Raw genomic sequence first — 22,346 nt, 5'->3', positions numbered from 1 at the left:
GGTACGAGGCTCAATTTTGATGACAACAAACCTCGTGACCTGGGAAACATTAAGGTCAAAGGTCAGATCAAAAGGTCATTAAAGGGTTACATGCCTGGCGATTGTCTGCGCTCTGTGAGCGCAAATTATCTCTAGTTTAGTTTATAGTTTATCAAATTTAATGGTTTTTTGATACTTTTTCTGTGTCTAAATTTCATTTCAAAGCTAAATTTGGCCAACAACATTTTTCTTAAGAAGAAACTCAATACTGTAAACTCATAACATTTATAATTATCCATTCGTGCATCAATAAACTTGGCGTCTTATGCCGGAGTATTCAGCTGATCAATTTCTATGGTGTATCTTGCGTATTGAATGTCTGAAGTGAAGTATTAATGTATCTTTCCACACGGCCAATGTTCATTGCCTACAGGCCTATACAGTAGTGAGTCATTAAAAAGAAAATCTGACCGACCGACCCACACACAACCCCAAAAATCCCACTGCACTGGAGGGCAAGCAAACATTTTTTTTCTTGGCCAAATTATCTGACAATGAAAACTAACATTTTGTCAAAAAGAAATACAATTCTATTTGTGACTCCTCGCCACAACTGAGCCCGGATGTCGCCAATCATCATTTTTGAGATATTCAACCAAAATATTCTGCTTGAAATTAGCTTTAAAATGATGTATATCATGTCTATAGTACTTGACATTTAAGTAGTGAAAAATCAATAAAACAGTCAATAAATCCTTTCTTTCCTATTGTTTATTGTTAAGTTCGATGGAGCATATCTCAATAGTGGCACTGGCGACATCCGGGCTCAGTTGTGGCGAGGAGTCACATTTGTTATGGAAATGTTACAATATGGCTTGTAATGACACCCATCACTGACAAACTCATCCCTCACCCTGCTATGCAGGTACTTTACAAAATATGGAATGCTACAAAGATACAAGTACGATGCCTAAGGCTAATGAAAGTTGACTCCCAGTTTCCCGTTACCCGACTCCGGTCAGAAAAAAATGCCGATCAAATATTTCATTATTTTCCATTATTTCATTATTTCACATTTTTCAAGTTTTTAAGAAAAAAAGGATAGTTTTAATTTCACGTCCGACACGTATTTTAAGCACTTTTACGCCGACCCTGACCGGCCCGAATAGTCTTTGCAAACGCTGGGTTAAACTACGTGGTAAAATGGCGATATCGTAGAGGCGCATTTACTGGAGACTAGCAATTCCCTGCATCTAAGTTTCTCCTACCACTAAATGGATAGACCGAACACAAAGAGAGGCAGCCAAGTTCGCGGGAACCAGCGTATGAACAAATATGAAAGCATTTCTACCGTGCACTATGTAGCGCTATATATAGACAACATCAAAATAAATAAAATAAATAAAATTTGAAGTCAAATTTATTCTGCTTTTCTTACAAATATATGTATTTAATAAAATAAACTTATAAATAAAATGATTTATTTGTCAATTTCTTGCATGGTTGTTTTATTATTAACACGTGCACCCTGTGATGATTTTTACCAGCAACCTCCATGTGAACGTTCGAATTGTCAAATTTAGTTTATTTCTGCTTTCAATTTTGTTTATTTGTTCATTTTGACTGTGACAATTTACTTTCCCCTACTGGTGTTTTTGATAAATATGTTAATTTCTGTGAAGGTGGAGGAGGAGGGCAAGGTCCGACTGCCGTGGAGAATTATTACAACCGACATTGGTCAATCATTTAATGTTTTATTTGCCGGACTGTCGCTGTCTGATCTCGAGATAGTGAGATGCAGTGTTGGGGAAAGCAAGTTGTCACAGTCCATCGTGCAAGTTTCTTTAGATGTTGAGGAGGTATGGTCATTACTATACTTTATTATTTTATTTGGGCCTCAAAACATAGCATTCCGTAATTAACTTTGCACCGATAATGAAAGTTTGAAAATAATGAATAATGAATAATGAAACAGTCACCTACCCAGTCATGAAAAACTATGTAACGGGAAACTGGGGATCAACTTTCATTAGCCTAACCTTAAACACACGCTACCGCTAATTACTGTAAAAGTCAATATTTTCGCGATTTTGTCAATTGCACGAGAATTAAATTTCGCGGTTTTGATATTGATACAATAGAAACCTAATGCAAAAGTTTATTTTATCAAGTTTTTATTTTCGCGATTTTATGTCCACTCCCACTCAGGAAATTCGCGAAAATAAAAACCTCGCGAAAATGTCTACTTTTACAGTATATAACGGGCACACCAGATCCAGGTGGATATCAGTTTCTTTTATCTCACAAGGTATATTACTGATAGCGATTGATGGGCAATAATGATACATGCTGGGAATGAAAATGGCTCAAATTAGCCATCGCGGGTGATGAATTTGATAGCTTTTGAGCAATTCCCAACATGCACAGTGTTCGAAATATGCCTCAAAAAGTTACAGGCCAGCCGGGCTTGACCTTAAAAAGTTACCGGCCAGCTGGGCCGGCAACTAGATGCCAGTCAGAATGCTGAACATGCATCAAGTTTGCCTAACAATTGCTATCAGCAATATACCAAATTTGTAGAATTGTAATATTTATGAACGATATAGCTCAATATAGGCAAATCTATTCTACATCAACAACATATCCACTAACTTACTACAGCTATTAATATTAACTTGATAATAAGATGAAATCAACATTATCAGGAAAATACAAAATGTGATGTATCATATCAAAATACAAAATGTGATGTATCATATCAAAAGACTAGACCCTTTTGAATAAATAAATGGTAGTTCGGAAGCAATACTGTTGGAGATGCAATTAAATCACTCATGGTTTCATCAGGTTTAAATTTGGTTACAATCTTGTCACCCTCTGTAAGGATTTTGTCACCCCTTAACTCTCTTCACGCGGGTGTCAATTGCAGACGACAAGTTTCAACAAAAAAAAAATTCAGAAAAATTTCAGAAATGTAAATTTTCATGACCATATTTGGAATCAGCATGAAAAATGCATTAAAATGAGTACAAACAAACCTAGTATTGATTCAGCAGTTCTTAAGATAGCTCTTGATATTTTGAGAAAATATTTCAACACTTGAACTTTTTCCATTGAAGCGCATGGCTAGCACGCAGAGCATTAAGGTATCTGTTGATATGTCACATCACATGCTGTACTTTATGTCTATTAAATAAAACACTTGATCCTGTACATGAGCATGAGTATAAAGAATATTATAATAACTATACCCCAAAACTAATCTAACATCATTCCTGACTGTTACCCATATATACACATGATTACTTTGGATTGCAAATAAAGATTGTGAAAATACTGTTCATCTAGCTACTGGAATCTTCAGCTGATTTCACTTTTACCGACTGTCATGGTTACTGCACTACTGTTTGTAAACTTACACATAGTACCATCTATACAAAATTCAAGAACAAAACTTTTATCAAAATGCATGGACTCACAAACAGATCATGCATGCTTCCCGCAAGGTGTTCACTCACATGGACTACAGGCTATCTGATGCGAGCATATCACAGACTGCAGTAATCAAAATTAGGGTGTTTTAGTACATAGGATCAGCAAAATAAAAATAAGATGTATTATTAAACATGCTGTCAGCACTGGAAACAATTTGATGTATTTTGATAAACAAATCCTTGAAATGCCAAAATAGAGGTATTTGATTAAAGTAAAGCATTCTTGAAATGCTAAAAATGGCAGATTTGTCATCAAAATTGTTCCTTTATTTACATGTACAAATGTACATAAATGTCCTTGTTTTACGCAAAATATGGGTATGTTGAAATACCAAAATGATCATGTGTTGCGCCTTTGAACACAGAGTGAACACCAAGGGGGTATGATTATAGTTAATGTGGTCTTGTTTGCACTAAATTATTTTACTGTCACTTTTTCAAGACACAATTTTGTTGAGTTACTGGTGGGTCAATATGAGCACCACGTTTACCTTCTTTCTTTTCTTCTCTTTTACAATTTCAAGAAGTGAGATCAGTCAAAGAATCTATATATGCCCTAACAAGCAGTCAGAACCCCCAGTAAAATAACAACTAGAATTATGCGGTTCGTAATTAAGGTGGCCCCCCCACACAAAGGTGTGTAAATAACAAGGTTGGTACAAATAATGCAGTATACAAATAAGCTCATTAATATGCATATATGCAAATAACTATACAACACATCATACCATCATATCCAATCACCATACCAAGTTAGAAGTTGATCGGTTATAGCATTTAAGCTGCAGAGTGGATTAATGAAAAGTAAAATATGCAAATAAGCTCATAAATAGCCCAAAAATTCCTGCGGTCATCACCGTTTCATGCTGGTTTGAAGCCCTTGATAAATTAATGTATTCATAACCTGCATGTACTACAGAGTTTACCAGGCACATGATGAAACAACCTAGGTCACATACTGTCCCTACTTTGGGAGACATACCACTTTCATTTTACCTTAAGTTTGGGAGTGGTATAGGTGCTTATTTTGCTGGTTGCAGTATCAAATCATGTACGGTGCGCCAACACATACGCACAAGTGTGGTTTGTGGGACACTGGCGGCGCAACTGCGTAAAAAATCCCTTACATCACTACCAAACTCCAAGCGAAACAAAAAGTAGTTTACATATTTGTCACAAACTATTTTACATCTTATAGTCAAATTTTAAAACAATAACATAAAACACTTCACATATCCCAACATTTTACAACTACATAGTAATATCATTACACACTGTATACAGTACATTACCTTCTTGAACTATTACAAGCATATACAAAGTTTTTTCTCGCATCAAAAGAATATTATATGCTTAATTATAAAAGCACCCTTGGAAGTTAGTCATTTTCTTACACTTTCAAGGCACTCATAATCACATCAAGTTTCATTTGTATGATTGTTACAGATAAATGACAATTTTTTTGGGCAGACGAATCCAATATTTTACTCACTTTTCTGGGCTATTGATGACAGGCTGTCATCTAGACCACTGATGTCCAGGCTCACTGCACTTCACACAGGATTGGCTAATTTTGTCCTGCCAGTTTGCTGTTTTGGGGCAGCAAGTCATAAACCTGATCCACAGCAATGCATTCATGTTTATCGCTGCTCAAAAAGAAAAAAACAAAACGAAAACACCAATCTGGGGAAATGATACAACCAAATCTCATGGCAAGTGCCGTAAGCCTGGACCATCTGTGATGATATAGCCTGTCATTGAAAGCTCACAAAACTGAGTACGTTATTGTTTTGCCTTTTTGTTGAATTCTGTATCCTGTCCATTCTCTAGTTCAATCTCTCTTCTCATTTAGTGTGTTTGTAAAAAAACAAAACCCAAACCCATCAATTTCTGATAGGTCATGGTTTGCACGAACTGTTGGAAATCTTATGTATGTGCTTCACACCAAATTGTAAAATTAAGACTTCTCTCAATATTAAACCATTATTATGTTTTGATGGATCCAAGTTGTGATAATATTGGATCCAAAACATAATAATGATAACATTGGATGCTTTCGCCCAATATTTATTGGTCTCGCTATGAGTTGTAAAATATTGGACTCGACTACGTCTCGTCCAATATTTTAAATCTCATAGCTCGACCAATAAATATGGGCTCAACCGATCCAATTTTATATCATAGCGGGTAACTAAGGGTGTCATACCAACTTGTATATTCTCTGTACAATGGTAATAAGCAGAAATTGCCCACATTACACAGAACAGATCTGATCCAGTTTACTTTAGTTGTGATATTGGGCTATTCCATTTAAAATCCACACCACCCCTGTGGAAGATTTTGGAAATATCTTACACAGGGGAGTATAATTTCAAATGGAACTAACACATAACAACTCCATTTGAAACTCACTTTCCCTCAAGTGGAAGATTCAGTTTGAATCTTTCTCAGAGGGTGTATGAAATTCAAATGGAGCTGCCTAATGTGTTCATTCCATTTGATATTCATACTCCCCCTGTGGCAGATATTTCCAAAATCTTCCACAGGGGTAGTGTGGATTTTTACATGGAATAGCCCAATGCTTTCATCAGTGACCATCTACATGTATACAATAAATGGGTAAAATTGCATTCTGTTTTGATAATATGACAATAACAAGGGACTTTAAATCTTAAATATTGCATAAGTTTTGATTTTGACACTGCTTTTGCAAGTGAGTCTTCTAACTAACAAATACACCTGTCGCATTATTACCAGACCTAGTTCAATTTTGATATATGATGTATACTGTGCTCACAAGTGCGGGTCTCTAAATATATGGGTTATGAAGGCATACTTGTCCGTGCACTGTCTCCCGCAAGCATGACAATCAAACGGGTTGGTCCTTCCATGCCATCCCATGTGAATTGTATGCATGACCTCATCAAGAAACACCAGATCACAGTGGACACATCGACTGGTCGTGTAAATCGTCCGCCCGCTACAACTTTGACAGATAGGCTCACCGGATGGTGGCATGTGTAGCACAAGCACTGGGATGGACGACGTTGACAACATTGGGGTAGGTTGCTGTTGAGGTTGTCTTTGCCTTGTTGGTGGTGGCGGAGATGTATGGTCTCTTTCCGAGATTGATGTGTAGCTCCTTACTGTGTCTTCACTATACTGAGATTGTATCGATGAAGCACTACTGCCAGATGGGTGAAGGCTGTACACATCTTTAATAACCAGCTGAGGTTGCCTATTAGATAACAGTTTCAATGGTATCCCATCTTCGTTTTCAGTTTCCTCTTCTTGTAGCTCTCTTTTAATCGCCAGTTCTTCGGCCAAGACTTTTGCTGCAGCTGCCTGCGCTGCTTCTTGTTTACAGGCTGGGCAGTTCTTGCATTTATCAACCTCGTTATCTTTAGAGTCTCCTTCATGGGAGCCAGGTGATTTAGTATGAGGAATGTCTTTTGGAGAGTGGGGCAGGACTGTGTCTTCTTCCTCATCTTCTGTCTTGACATCATCATCATCTTCCGCTTCATCATCACCCTCTGGACCATCATCATCATCCTCAGGACCATCATCATCATCTTCAGGATCGTCATCATCACCTGCAGGTTTATAAGATGCTTCAGAATGACTGCTTTCTGCTTCTGAAGTAGGACCTATTGCTTCACTGACCACTTGATGTGTATCCTCATCACTCTCACGATTAAACTCATCTTGGAGTTGAGCAAGAGTGGGTTCCACCTCTCTACGTGATGCTGCCAGTGCTAGTCTTGTGGAGGATCTCATTGGAGTGCAGGTGGCCTTCGCTCTTGATGGCCTCCAGTTGTCATCATCGCTGTCATTATTGCTATCACCAGATGCTTTCTTCTGTGACATCTGCTTTCCAAAACCAGATGCCCTAACCAGAGGAAGATCATCTGGTTTGATTTTGTGATACACCACCATATGGTTCGTATAACCTATTCTACTTTGTGATTTCCGATTGCAGATCTCGCAGGTAAATTCATCGGCATTCACGATGTCGCTCGAGGTGCTAGACACCGAAGGTCCTGGTAGTGGGCTTCTTGTACATTTCTTTGCTATTGCTGTTTGCATTGGAAGATTCACATGTGCCGTGGAAGAACTACTTGATACAACATCAGTAACAGGTAGTTTTGTACTTTCCTTCACTGAGCTTATGATAGGATCTTTGGTTATTTGGTGCATTTGTCGAATATGAGATTCCAACAACGAAGTAAACTTAAAGGAATCTTTGCAATATCCACACCGGGATAACTTCTCCAGCTGTTCATGTTCCTGTTTCTGATGTTCGTACAGAAGCGACACCATTTCGAACATTTTCCCACAATTTGCACATTCAAATGGGTATTTCAGAATGATAGAGTTGTGACTTTGCTCAATATGATAAACGCATTTGCATCCCAGGAAAAAGACACTTCTGCATATCAAGCAACGAAAGACCCGCACATCCTCCTCACCATCTTGAATGTGATATTTCTCCATCAGGGAGGCAATATCACTTCGTTTGTTGCCATGACAGACCTGACACTGGCATTTCAGCCTCGCTCCATGCTTTTGTACAATATGGGTATCGAGAATCTCTTGATCATGGCACAATTTCCCGCAAGCGATACATTTATACATCTCATCAGAGATATCTTCGTCATCAACCTCATCCCGAGAACTTGACGACGCTTGTCTTGTCACCACGACGCTACTACCACTTGCTTCCATTGTTTTCTCTGCCTCGTTAATCTGTGATTTTTCAGATGCCATTTTACTGCCTCCCGACCCATCAGCCTCCATCAGTTCTCTCTCAAGCTTTTCATCTGAACTTTCTACTTGCGCAGACGACATCAACTTCTTGGTTGTCATGTTATGGGTAAGAAGATGGAATTTTAACATCGCCCGTTTGTGAAAGGTTCTACCACATACTTTGCACTTTAAATCGTCACTTGGTGCAAGCCCCTTTGTCTGCTTTTCAGTCGCAAGAGGGCGCTGTCTCTCAGGCTCAACGGGAGAGCGCTGTCTCCAACTGGGACCTCTGGTGGACTTCTTTCTTATCATGGTGGTTATAAGTTGTTGAAGTCAATTCAGTTTTGATGCAAGGTTTTATTACAACAGGTAGCACATGCAGGATTGCAGGGTTGTGCCTGCAAAATAGTCACAAAAACGGAGATTACTTGATGAAACACTTGCTTTCAACAGTTGATTTAACTTTGGTTACTCTGCACATGAAATGATCTTTTAAGTCTGGTTTATGCAACTGTCCATCATGCAGGCAGAGGTTTAGTCAGGCTGCTCAATTTTCTTTAATCCTTGTTTCTGCATGATGAACTCTGGTTACTGCATGCATGACCCTTTGTTGATGTTGATCAGTGATGAATTAACTCTGGTTAACTGCATGGTGCAAAATCATAACTACGGTTAATGCAAACTGAAATGACGAAAAGGAAGGCAAGCAGGAAGGCAGGCAGGCAGGTAAGCAGGCAAGTGGATGAGCAGATAAAGCAGGCAACAAAACTATATGTTCAACCCTGGTTATTGCATGGTTAACACTGGTTAAAATTCTAGTTACAAGATATTGACCTCTAATTATTGCAAGTCACCTCACTTTTCACAACTTGATTAGTGGCAGGTAGTTCCAAGACATGCATACAACAGCCAATGGATGTTTAAATCTTGTTAGTGATTCTTTAATCCTAGTTTAAAAAAATATAATCCTGGTTAATGAATACAGGCCTGATGACACTCTGACAGAGAGTTATGTAATGTTTTAAGTGTTTGATATTAGTCTTTCAGTTCAGTTTTCAGAATGTCACAACTTGCAGAACTGGCGGCACATGCATACTGGCTTCCCGGACACAGACCTGATGGGCAGAGTCCACCCTTGCACATTGTGTTACTTACACAAAGTCAGCGGAATTTAGCTGGCATGATTTGATTGGTTGTGGTCAATTTGGCAATGCTCATGGCAATGGATGAAGTTAATAACATTTTGGTGCATGCAGTATATTCATACGTAAAAGTGTTATGCTAGAAACCACAGTTAGCAGACCATTACCAATTCAGTCATATCATGTTTTCATCAAGTTTGAAAAAACAAATGCATATTCTTTTTGCAGGATCACGATGAGTCACTTTTCATGTTTGGATGTGTCCATACCACCAGTGCTTTGTATAATATTTCTCTTGTTAGTTTTGTACAATTCTTTTTGTTCATCAAATTATTGTTGCCATGGTTACAAATTGTCTAGTACCAATTTTGTAACTGTGATATGTCAAGCTGATTGTGGTGTCCATAATTTATGCTGCAGATATCACCAAAATCTTGCTGCAATCTTTAGTTCGCCAATGGCATGCTTACACATCAACCACCCTGAAGGTCATTTAGAGCAGATTATTGTGTCGCTTTTTAATGATTCAAAATTGTCAGATCACCAATGACAAAGTTGTCCATCCTCCAACCTGGAGTTCCATAGATGGTTATAAAAATTGGAAACATCATATCATCTTATTCATCTCTTATCTCTATGACGATCGTTTAAGTTGTGTCAACTGGAAATGCTTGCTGATGTTGTCAATCTGGTTTATTCATTTCAGCTAGTTACAAATGCAATACTTTTGTCCTAAAACCACTTTGAATGCCTAAGTTGCATAGGTGGTCATTCCTATGATACAAGTCCTAAGACCAGTCTGAATGCTTTTTCAGTTGGCCATTCCAATGATACATGGTTGTATGGTTGGTCATTCTTGTCACACAATGAAAAGCTACAGTGCACATGATTACATGTACAACTTGTGCAAAAATCAAGAAAACAATTATACTTTTAGTGTGGTGACGAATACGAGCAGGAGATTCCTCAGAATGTGAATACAAAACTCAAAAAACTTGAAAAATGTATACAATTGGCAAAACTGGCAGATGAATTGAAGCTGTATGTGCAAACTTTTACTTCTGGCACAAGAATCACAGTCTATTCAACTTGAAAGAAATGGAATACATGTACACATGGCCATGCAGCAATGTGCTTTTTACATTCATTCAGCAATTTACATACATTGTGCTACAGTGCCATGTGCATTTTGCAGCGCTGTGATTCAAATAGTAAGTAGTCGAAAATCTTAAAAAACTGAAATTGGGCTAAAATACCACAAAATGGGTTAAAAATCAATAGAATTGCATTAAATTTTGGCCACAGGAAAAAATCCTGAAGAATCACACCCCTGATTTTGGATCATTCCTTCAGCTCATAGGATTTGAAATAACTCAATTTATCACCACACACACACCTCATTAACCCTACCCTAATATGTTTGTACATTCACCAAGTCACCAACTGAACTATGCTAATGTGAAAATGAATTATTTCAGACTTGATAATCCCATTTTCATTTATCAGCCTATAGATTACAAGTGAAAGATGAAAAGTTGCAAGGTGCATGCACTAATCCATCAGCTGAAAGGCATGTCAACAAGTTCTGGTGCATCAGGCTATTCCAGTTGATACCCATACATCCCCTATGGAAGACATGGCCTAAATTTTCCAAGCAGGGGGTGTGAATCTCAAATGGCTTATGTAAACGAGCAACTCCAATTGAAATCTACACTCCCTGTGTTGGAGATCAAGGACATGTTCGGATGTATGGATGGGGGTACATGGATTCCAAATGGAACAGCCTAGCAATTAGTGCAACACATAGCGGAGTAATTATGTACACAATAATACACTATTTATGTTTCATTGAAAATGAACAGATTATGGTGAATTTCCATGTCAATTGTCCATCTTATATTGAGAACAGGTTTCAAGGATGTGGATCTCTGAATATGTGAGTTGTGAACAGATATCGGCTTCCACAGCTTTTACCGCAGTAGCTGCATTTATAAGGATCCTCGCGGTCGTGCCAAAGTTTGTGCAACGTGTATACATCTGGGTCGAGAAAAATCATGGCACATGGATGGCATATATTCTTGGCAGTTGATTCAGTCAAACAGCGCCAGTACATTGACTGTCTGCTTGAGCCATTGTCATTGGGAATGAGCTACTAGGCATTCTGCTTGCAACTGGTAGAGAGGCGGAGTACGGCGAGGCAGCGTATCCCGACGCGTAGGATACGTGCGAGGTATTCGAGTCAGACATAAAGCCTGACTGATTTTCTTGGGTGTAAGACTGAGTACCGTAACCAGGACTCGGGGCATTATTGTTCATGTTAGTAGAAGTTGAAGGAGAATCTTCCGGTTCTGTTTTAATAACAATGTTTGGTCTCCTGTTCTGCTCATAGAGGCATCCCTCGCAGTTGGCCTGGGTACATATCTCGTGCCCTGCACTTACATTTTGGGTGTTTGGTTGTTGTTGGATGTGCTGACTAACATTAGACGACACGGCCGTGCGTTTGTCATCTGCAGGTTGAGTCCTTTCAACACCACTTTGTTTCATGCTGTCAGCTTGGATTTCATCAATTGCCGATTGGTCTCCATCTCCAGGTTGTGCAACCTGCTGTTGTTGAATTTTATCAACAGAGCTGGTCGTTGATGTGGCCCCTGAGGTTAAGCTACTTATATCAGATGATGCAGAACTTGCAGGAGATGGAACTGAAGTTGAAACTAAATTTGTTCTCCTGGAAGCTCTGGTGATCTTTCTTCTCTTTGATCTGTTTCCAGGTGCCCATTCATCGTCACTGCTCTCTCTGTTTGAATTCTCATCATCTGAGGCCTCCTTATCTGCATCCTTTTTATCTTCATCATACCCATATTTTTTTCCAATCTCACGAATCGTTTCATTGTCGGCCTTCCATTTGTGAAACGTGATCATGTGGTTCTTGTATGACGTAAAACTTCTGAAACTTACAGTGCAGGTTTTGCTACAAGGTATCTTCACCTCTGTTTCTGCGGATGTGGTAACCGTCTTTGGTTTTTTGCTTCGCCTGCCCTTTGCTTTGAATTTGACGGTTTCTTCATTATTGGACTTGTTTCGCCCTGACCTTCTCTTCTCTGCGACTTGTGATTGGTTATCTTCAGCTGTCATTGCTCGTTTTCTGGATGGTTCCTTCTCATTCTTCTCTTTTTCCTTGGATCCCAGTGCTACCTCTGGTTGCTTCTTCAATTTTACGAAGGGTTGAAATTCCCTTGAGGTGCTTGATGGCGGCTTTGATTCCTGACTGACAAGCGATGGTATTCGAGGGAATCCGCCAGGTTTATTGCTTGCTTCATATTTTTTCCTGGCCTCCAATTCCTGCTCAAAGTTATGAACCTCTACCATATGTTTGTAGAGATCTACAGGTCTTCTAAAAAACTTAGTGCCAGTATGACCACCACCGCTCTTACAATAGCTGCACCTAGCCTGGATCACCATGTTCTGGCCTTCTTCCAGGTGATCTGTCATATGCTTAGACAAATCCATGTGAGATTTGAACGTTAGATTACACAGTGCACACTCAAATGGGTCTTCTATATGTTCTTCTTCACAATGCACTAAACACCGGCACATGCCCAAGAATGCAGAAGTGCACAGAATACATCTAAATACATCAAATTTCTTATCACCATCCATAGCTGTTGATCTGGTCATGAATCTGTGATTGTCATTTTTTCTACTACATCTAGTGCAGGAACACTCCAACGGACCGTGCGATCTTGAAATATGCTCAAAACACTCCTTAGCTGCTGGAAACACCTTTTTGCAGATGAAACATTTCTTCTGATCTCTGCGGATTTGAATAGCAGGTGCTGGTGGGGATGGAGGTGGTGGTGCTACGGGAATCACATGTTTGTCCTTGATGTGGTGGAACATACTGTCTGCTGAGTTTGTGACAAACTTGCAACCGTCATGCGGGCATGTTACTCGGGATGAGGTGCCTTTGGCAGCCATGTTATTTTTCCGGGTTAACGAGCGGTATCAAACTGGTTCCTTACCAAATCACTTGTTTATCTGCTTCTCCTATTGGTTCATTCAGTTCTCGCTTTGAGGCCTGTGGAAGACACAGAAGAAAGATCGTCAGTTTCATACAGTTGATTTGTGGAAGACTTAACATGGCAGCCAAGACAGCCTCATCTCCCTTTGCACGATTCGCACACCCGCATTCACTTGTACATGCACAGCACATTACAGAAACTGGTAACAAAGCTCTGAGAGTTGCAAAAAAAATCAATGGAGATAAACTTCATTGGAGTCGCAAGGAGAGACAAAAACATGCAACCATATGATGGATGAACGGATGCACAAAACCAAATAAATAGGACCACAGGGGTTTACAACAGAGAGATGAGTGCCCTAGAGATATGAGACAAATATAGGATCATCTACAATGGCATAGTTTACTTGTGTGCAAGAATATTGTGCAGCATATTGTAAGATTTGCAATGTAGGCATGTTCCTTGTGACCAATACCTCATTGCAAACTTGGCAAATGCAAATGGCAGCTATTGTGCATCTATGCAAAAAAGTGTTGTTTCCATCATTATAAAAGAATGAAAAAACTCAGCAAATGGATCCTCACTTGCAAAACTCAGTAGAAATGGTTCAGTGCGATTTCAATTTCATGTTTTGTTGTTTCTCTAACTTTGTTTCTTTCTATTATATGGTTTTATCTAGACACAACTCAAATACATTCAGCTAAATTTTAAATTGTGCTACTTGGTAAAGGAATAACCGTTGAACAGTTGCTCATCAATGCATAATCTGTTTATCTGTCACAGCCGACTTGGTTTCTTGGACTTAATGCAAACTTAACAAATAAACACTGGCAACATTGCTCTTTAAGCCTGCACACAATAACAATAGTGATAATATTTGGGTCAACGTTTAGTAAACAGGCCATACAAATGTATAAACTGATTCAAAGTAACTGACCTGTGACAATAACGTGTAGCTTAACCCTAACCCGCCTGAATACTACAAAATACTACTTGATATATGCGCTGTTCGTGCATGCATCCCACGGGTGTGATGACGCAATCGCCCTAAGTGATATATAGGCACGGTTTTGCTGGCCAGCGAAGCCCAAGACCTGTGGCAAAGTGTCGCCGACCGAGTGCTTGGCATGCGAGGGGTCTCGGGTTCGAATCACACCCAGAGCAAACAACTTCTTTTCTTCTTTTCTCTGTTTATTCTGTCCTTCTTTCCCTTCCCGTCGCCGAAAAGCCCTTAGGGGTTAGGGTTAATAAATGTGTATCACTTGTTGGCAACAAAATTTTACACATACTGATATGCTGATTGCATTAGATGCATCAACATCTGTAGCAGCATCAAACTCTAAGAAAAATGAGCCCATCCAACAGCACTGCGCTAAGCAGAGTGCAAGCCGGTGCATTATACACAATCGATGCATGGTTTGCATATTTCTATCATTTGCTCTGATTGGTTTTTGCAATCTAAGAGTGTATGAATGGGTTATATATTCAGATACTACCTATTATAAATAACCTATGTTGGGTTAGCTGATAGCTCAATATTATGGGATGGACAGTGATTACTCCCAAGTCATTACAAAAGCAACTTCATGAGAAGAGAGTGACTGAGAGTGAAAAATAAAATGTATATTATAAACATAGTTTTAGTCAATTCAACTACTATTACCCCATGCATTCTTTATAACAGAAGTATCATGAAAAGAAACTGGCAGACCTCTACTTATCTTAATACAATCATCACTTTTCATAAAATGTTAAATTTCTCTCAAATTAAAGCATCTCTATTTTTGCAAACCTACTGGTATTACAATGCATAGACCACAAATGTACGATAGCCTGTCTTGTCTAGTAACGCAACATGTTGGATTTTGCAGTGGCGTATTTAGTGCGTTTATGCTATTGTGTCGCCAGCGTATGGATAAATCACCTTTGTTCACGTGCGTATATGGGCTATTCCATTTAAAATCCACACTATCCCTGTGGAAGATTTTGGAAATATCTTCCACAGGGGGAGTATGAATTTCAAATGGAAGGAGCACATTAGGCAGCTCCATTTAAATTTCATACACCCTCTGAGAAAGATTCAACCTGAATATTATACAAATTGAGCTGCTAATGTGTTAATTCCATTTGAAATTTATACGCCCCCTGTAGAAGATATTTCTAAAATCTTCCACAGGGGGAATGTGGATTTTAAATGGAATAGCCCTATGCTTCGCAAGATTAGGTTAGTGGGCACCATTCAAATCTGTCATTTCAAAATCCAACATGGTGTTACTTTCAACTTGAGATGAGATCGGGGCTATAGTACTAGCACCTTCACACTACAAAGTTTCCATAATTCATGCGCGAACTTAATTACAAGATATGGGGCATGATATAAGGCGAATGAAAGTCGATTCCGAGTTTATCGTCCCCCGCCCGCGTCACTTTTTGGACACCAAAAACACCAGCGTCAAATTTTCAAAATGCCAAAATAATTCATTATTTTCAAAGTATCAGTGTTTTCACCAGTTTTAGCAATTGAAACATATATTTTTGTTTGTAAAACATATAAATTTATAACTTGGAACCAAAACCAGGCTCTTTTTCCAACTTTTCTAGTCCCTACCCATATAAAAACATGTTTTTAAATAACATGTATGAGTGTGGCTTTAAATCAACACGCACTAAAGGTCAATAATGAAATCTGATGAAATAATGAAAAATGAAAAATGAAAAAGTCACCTCACCAACCTGGGGAAAAAAAGGGACGATAAACTCGGAATTGACTTTCATTGGCCTAAACCAATTAGATTGTAGGACAGAGGTGGCAAAAATTGAGATATAAGCAAAATAAGAAAGCAACAAACAATAAAATAAATTAAAATTGGCAAGTACATATGCTAGTAGGGATGCAGGGATTTCAGCAATAGTTTGCTTGGTTGCTAGTCAATATGATGATGACATAGTTTGTTTCAAATTCAAAGGATTTTGGGGAATTACCAAAATCAGGAAAACTGAAAAAAGTCAATTTAGTCCATCTACAGGTGAGATAGGCACACAACATTGCCTGAAACATCATCAATATGCCTGAAATCCTGCATTGATATGAAAACTCATCTCACAGCACCACTTTATTTCAAATCTTTTATATATAAAATACATACATCCCAAAATCACAAAATCATGAAGACAAAAGTGAACAAATTAATATCATAAAAGGTAGAAAAATATGAAAATTTACCAATCAAACAAAGGCACAAAGATTGCATAGTTAAGGAAAGACATATATCAGTAATCTTTCCGAGAAAATTATTACCGTATTTCCTCTATTAGTTGCCCTCTTCTATATACGCCCCCACCATTTTTCAAGATGTTTAAAAAATACTGAAATTCCAATGTTATCTTGTGTTTAGTAAACTTACCACGGTCCCCACATGATCGGTAATGGTAAAAAATGACATTGCAAAACCGGTTCACTCAGAAGTTACCAATCCTAAGTTCATAGTTCGTCATTTCGCTGAGATTATTATGCTTACCTAACAATTTTTTTCAGGATTTGGCGCTGTAAAATGACCTCTAATAAATGCCCTCTTTTGGAAAATGCAATGCTGCCAGGGTGTTTAATAGAGGAAATATAGTATACATGTAAAATTGATACAGTACATTGAATATACTAAATACCTGCTGAAGCTACAAATTCACACGTCTTACAAAATACAAAAGTGCATAAGCAGAAAAATTCTAAAAGTGACAATGAAAAACATTTACAGTGAACTTAAAAAAAATAATCTACCAGCTCAATACTTATACATTTTGGACAAGTTAATGATGGTTCAGCAAAAAATCATCATTGTTTTTTCTTGACAAATGCCATCAAATAGTTATATTGTATAAATCAAGGTTACTCAGCCAGAATTTAATTTGTTATACATGTAATGTCCACATTCAGGGAAGTGCAGTCCACTATATTAGCATACAGGTGTGCAGGGTTCGGTTTTTGCCGGCAAAAACCTGTTTTTGCCAGCAAAGTGGCAAAAACTGGCAAAAACCTGTTTTTGCCTGGTTTAAACCGGCAAAAATGGCAAAAACTCACATAGTCACTCAAATATTAAAAAGTAATGTCAAAAAGCTCATAAACAGTAACACAAAATTTTAATGAATCATTCAATAATTTTTTGTCTCATCAAGCCCTTAAAACAAAAAAAAGTTTTGAATTTGATTTTTGCCACATTTCGTTAAATGCACTTGAGCAATGAAAACGCATGCCTTTAATTTCTTAATATGTTAATTATAATTACAAAATCTGGCCTTGTTACTCTCAGGAAATAATTTTTGTAACTTATCAATTTGTTTTAAGATGAAAAAAACTGAACTATAAATCACTTTTTTAGTTTTTGCCATTTTTGCCGGCAAAAACTGTTTTTTGCCAAGCGGTTTTATCCGCGGTTAAAACCGCGTTTTTTTCCACCTGCGGCAAAAACCTGCGAACCCTGCAGGTGTGTATACCATATTGCCTGTAATAAACACCCTGGGGCATGTATTAAAAACAATACAGTTTCCTTTGTTTATATCATGGATAATCACTGTTTTTGCTCCCAGGTTTTTGATTTTTCAGAGCTTTTTAAAACTCAAAATATGGATATGCAGCCAGTTTTAGTTCTAATTCCTCAATAATATTGTCATTTAAAAATGGACAAACAATCTTTGGAAGACTTCACAAAATGCATTTCATTCTTTTCATAAATTCATGGATGAGGATCCCTGAATACATGCGAAGTAAACTGGTACTTGCTACCACACACTTTACCACATCCTGTACACTTATACGGGTTTTCTCTATCGTGCAACAATTTATGCAATGTGTATATGTCAACATCTAGAAATATAATCCCGCAAAATTCGCAAATGTTGGTGGCGCTTGAAGTCTGCCAACACCTGATACACATTGGGGTGTCTGTAGTCGGTTCCAATGGCGTTCCATGTAGATGTATACTAGGTGCTGCAGGGACTGGTGCAGGGACTATCGATACATGATGACGATCAGTGTCGGGATTGTGTCGGACTATTCTACCAGCACGCCTAACACTACCGACATTATTGCTAAAAGTAGTAGGCTCACTAGGCTGGGTGATACTGTGTACATTGCTGATCAATAGGTGAGGGCTAGCAACTTGCGTGGTTGGCAATATGACCTCTGAATCAAGGAAGGGAGTAGAGGCATTACTTTGTGAGGAATCTTCATTCGGGTGGATGATGCTACGTTGGCGCGTATTTTCATTTTGAGGGCCTACTGGTGAACTGGTCATATTTAAAATCGGTGATAGCACAGCTGGTTCAGCTTGAGGAGACATGGGGTTTTCAGACTGATTTCCAACGTCATTGATGTCATGAAGTGATAAATCAGGAATGTTATTAAATTCCTCGGAAGATGGAATACTCGCGTCTGATGCAGCTCGTTTTCTTGTCGTTTTCCGCGCAGGAGTTATTTTCACATTAGATTTCCTGCCTTCCACAGATGTTGCTGAATAACTTTCATTTGATGTTGGTCTTTTTCTTCGCTTTTTTGGAGGGTTGGTAATTTGAGGGGAGGTCGACTCCGTTTCCTCTCCAGATGACTGTGCACTTTCATTCATCACTATTCGTTTCCTTGACATCTTTCGCTCTGCTCTTTCGGAACCCGATTTGTTGGCGCGAGTAGAGCGTCTCTTTGGTTCTTCATGTGTCTTACTCAGTCTTGATGACTGGCGTGTTGAAGCATTTGTGATTTTAAATGGGTCTAGGGTAGAATTCCACTCAGAATCTGACGAGGAAGAAGCACCCAGACTATCAGTACTACAATTATAATCATCATCTCCATCTTCTGTTGTCTCCATCTCTTCCTCGTCGTCTGCTCTTGATTGTCTGCTGTCGTCTGCTCTTGATTGTCTACTGTCGTCTGCTCTTGATTGTCTACTGTCGTCTGCTCTTGATTGTCTGCTATCTTTAGCAGTAACTTTTCTCTTTGCTGCTTTTTGTTGATGGTACACTTCCATGTGACTGTCATAGGCAGCTTCTGTTCTGAAGTCCCTTACACACTCCACGCAGTGATAACTACTAGGCCCAGCATTTGTTGGCAGTCTCCCTCCTTGTTGCTTATTTACAGCTGGTTTCCTAGCATCATGACGACTTTCACTAGTGTCTTTATTGGCTTGTAGATTGTCTCTGGCACTTTTAATATCTAGATCTTCTTCCACACCCTGATCATTTTTTTTCTGTACTGATTCTGTTCCACTAGTTTTCTTTGATTTGACGGGTCTACCCGGGGGTCTTTCTGTTTTTTTTGTCAGACTGCCATCTTTTCTGTTGTCCTTATTACTGCCACTGATGGTGCCAGCAGCAACTTTATTTTGTTTCTCTTTATGGTGATGTTTTTTGTCACTGGCACTTTTAATACCTAAATCTTCTTCCACACCCTGATCATTTTTGTTATGTACTGATTCTGTTCCACTAGTTTTCTTTGATTTGACGGGTCTACCCGGGAGTCTTTCTGGTTTTTTTGTCAGACTGCCATCTTTTCTGTTGTCCTTATTACTGCCACTGATGTTGCCAGCAGCAACTTTATTTTGTTTCTCTTTATGGTGATGTTTTTTGTCACTGGCACTTTTAATACCTAGATCTTCTTCCACACCCTGATCATTTTTTTTCTGCACTGATTCTGTTCCACTTGTTCTAGTTGGCCTGCCGGGTCTACCTGACTTTTTCGTCACAACGCCTACTTTTTTACTGTCCGCATTACTGCCACTAATGTTGCTGGCAGCAACTTTATTTTGTTTCTCTTGATGGTGGTGTCTTTTGACACCTTGGTTACCCTTAGTATTGCGAGCAGTTTGTCCAGCAGTACCATTTCTTTCTCCCTCTGGAGTAGGAGGAGGATGCACTTCTTCAGTTCTTTGTTCCTTAGGAGGAGGAGGAAGTCCTTCATTGTTTTCTTCATTATTATTATATTTATTGTCTTCTTTTGCAGGAGCTTCTTTTCCTTCCACCGGAGGAGGAAGCCCTTCTTTGTTTGTACTATGATTACTGTCTTCTTTTTCAGGAGCTTCTTTGCCTTTCACCGGAGGAGGAAGCCCTTCACTGTTTTCTGCACTATTATTACCATAGTTGCTGTCTTCATTACTTCTTGTAACCATCTCTTTCCTCTTCGCAGGATGTTTTCCGATATTTTCAATCCTTTTGGTCTGTTTCATGCACTGTTTTTGTTGTGTAATTCGGCTCCATATAGCCGACTCTTTCTCAAAATTGTGAGCACTGATCAGATGCCTGTTGAGTGTGTGCGGACTCTGGAAGATCTTCCTCCCTGGGTCGGACGTTCTCTTGCAGTAGCCACAGATTACTTTGCTTCCAGGTTTATGTGTCCTGATGTGTTGATGCAACTCTTTGTAAACGCTGAAAGTTTGATCACATGCTCCACACTCAAGTGGCTTCTGCAGATGAGACGTGTGACAGTGGTCCAAACCTTTACATAGCGCCAGAAACGGCTGTTGACACATTTTACACTTGTAAATAGTTCTCTTCTCGCCACCCTCTGCAATTTCAAGTTTAACTAGTAGTATGTGTGTTTTTTTGCTGACACATGCAACACACCTGCAATCTGAAGATCCATGGGTTTCTCGTCCATGGGCTACTTTGTAGTGATCATACATTTTGATTAGACCAGAAAAAGTCTCGTTACACTTACTACACTTTGGCTTATCATTTGTGTTGGACGTTTTGCTGGAGGAATCCGGCTGATTCTTATGTGTAGTCTCCATGTGTGCATTAATTTGCTCTGCTATCTTGCTATAAAGGTGCACTGTTGATATGGACACTGAAATGATTTGGTGACAACAACTACTGATGTTTTGCGCATTAAAAGATTTGATTTGATCCGGCGATCTAAAGAGTTGGTGCTTAATGATTTGATAGTTTGGAGGCAGGTCATAAATGTTAATGGGTGTTATAGCAGCAAGCCTGCTGGATACTTATCAGACCATACATTGCTTCATACCTTTTTACAAATAAGATCTTGACCACCAGTGTATCTGAAAAAGATGAAAGAAAAGTGACAAATTTAAGGTTATTCATTATTTTAAACTGTTGTGATTTGGTAGTTCACAGCATCTTACGAATGGTAGTGAGCTTTGGCAAAAACTGCTTTGCTCAATTCATAGCGCGCGTGTAGATGAATTAAAATATCACAGATATAATTTTATAGGTGCTGCGGTTCTTGAGTTACATTGTAAAGAGGGCTGAAACAACAACACTTTTGTAAAACGTACATAACTCATTAACAACAATAAATTAAGCAAGTTTGCAAAGTATACGACTTGTAGAATGAACTTTTGCAAAACATCAAGGTGCTAATTTTCAATAATATATTGATCTAGATAATGAATATCGATTTTTAGGTTGCTTCGACCAACAATACCTCGTCTACCCTTAATTTGAAGGTCTTGGGTTTGTGCAACGGGCTTCCCCCCTAAAAATTGAGGACAATCAGAGATGCTAGTTTATGGTATTTTCAAGTTGAAATCCACTCACCTTCTATGGAAGACATGACCTTTATCTTCTACACAGGGAGTGTGAATTTCAGATAAGATTACCTAAATAGGCAAAAATTTCTAAATAGACTATTTGAAATCTACACCCCCTGTATGGGAGATTACGATCATGTCTTCCACAGGGGGGTGTATGGATTTCAACTGGAATAGTCCTTGTTGTCAGAAAATCTTGAAAATGTACAGATTATCTCACCAAAATGTCCCAAAATAACATTTCCTGAAGACTGAACCACCATAAATCCTAAGGGAAGTATGTGATGCACAAGCACACATGTAATAAGTGTATACAGGAAACTGAGGATGTCAGCCCACCCTGTTGAGTTTTTACCACCGTATCTAAATAGGTACACACAGGTTGGAATTTTTTCGCCGTACCATGGACCATGTGAGGACTGATGCTATATC

General features: G+C 38.7%; 1 protein-coding gene across 1 annotated transcript in view; it reads right to left on the bottom strand.

The window, feature by feature from the left end:
- Positions 1–11,455: 11,455 nt before the first annotated feature.
- Positions 11,456–22,346, bottom strand: part of LOC140171876 (uncharacterized) — a 31,287-nt gene continuing 20,396 nt past the window's right edge. Inside the window, exons 3-4 of the mRNA XM_072195216.1 lie at positions 21,389–21,422; positions 11,456–13,436 (exon numbers count right to left, since the gene is read on the bottom strand). Of these exons, the coding sequence (XP_072051317.1) occupies positions 11,456–13,336 (1,881 nt within the window). The 5' untranslated portion in view covers positions 13,337–13,436; positions 21,389–21,422. The remainder of the gene's footprint in view (positions 13,437–21,388; positions 21,423–22,346) is intronic.

The sequence above is a fragment of the Amphiura filiformis genome, chromosome 15 (assembly GCF_039555335.1).
Source record: "Amphiura filiformis chromosome 15, Afil_fr2py, whole genome shotgun sequence".
In the NCBI taxonomy this organism is placed as follows: Eukaryota; Metazoa; Echinodermata; class Ophiuroidea; order Amphilepidida; family Amphiuridae; genus Amphiura; species Amphiura filiformis.
This window is presented reverse-complemented; position numbering and strand designations above follow the sequence as displayed.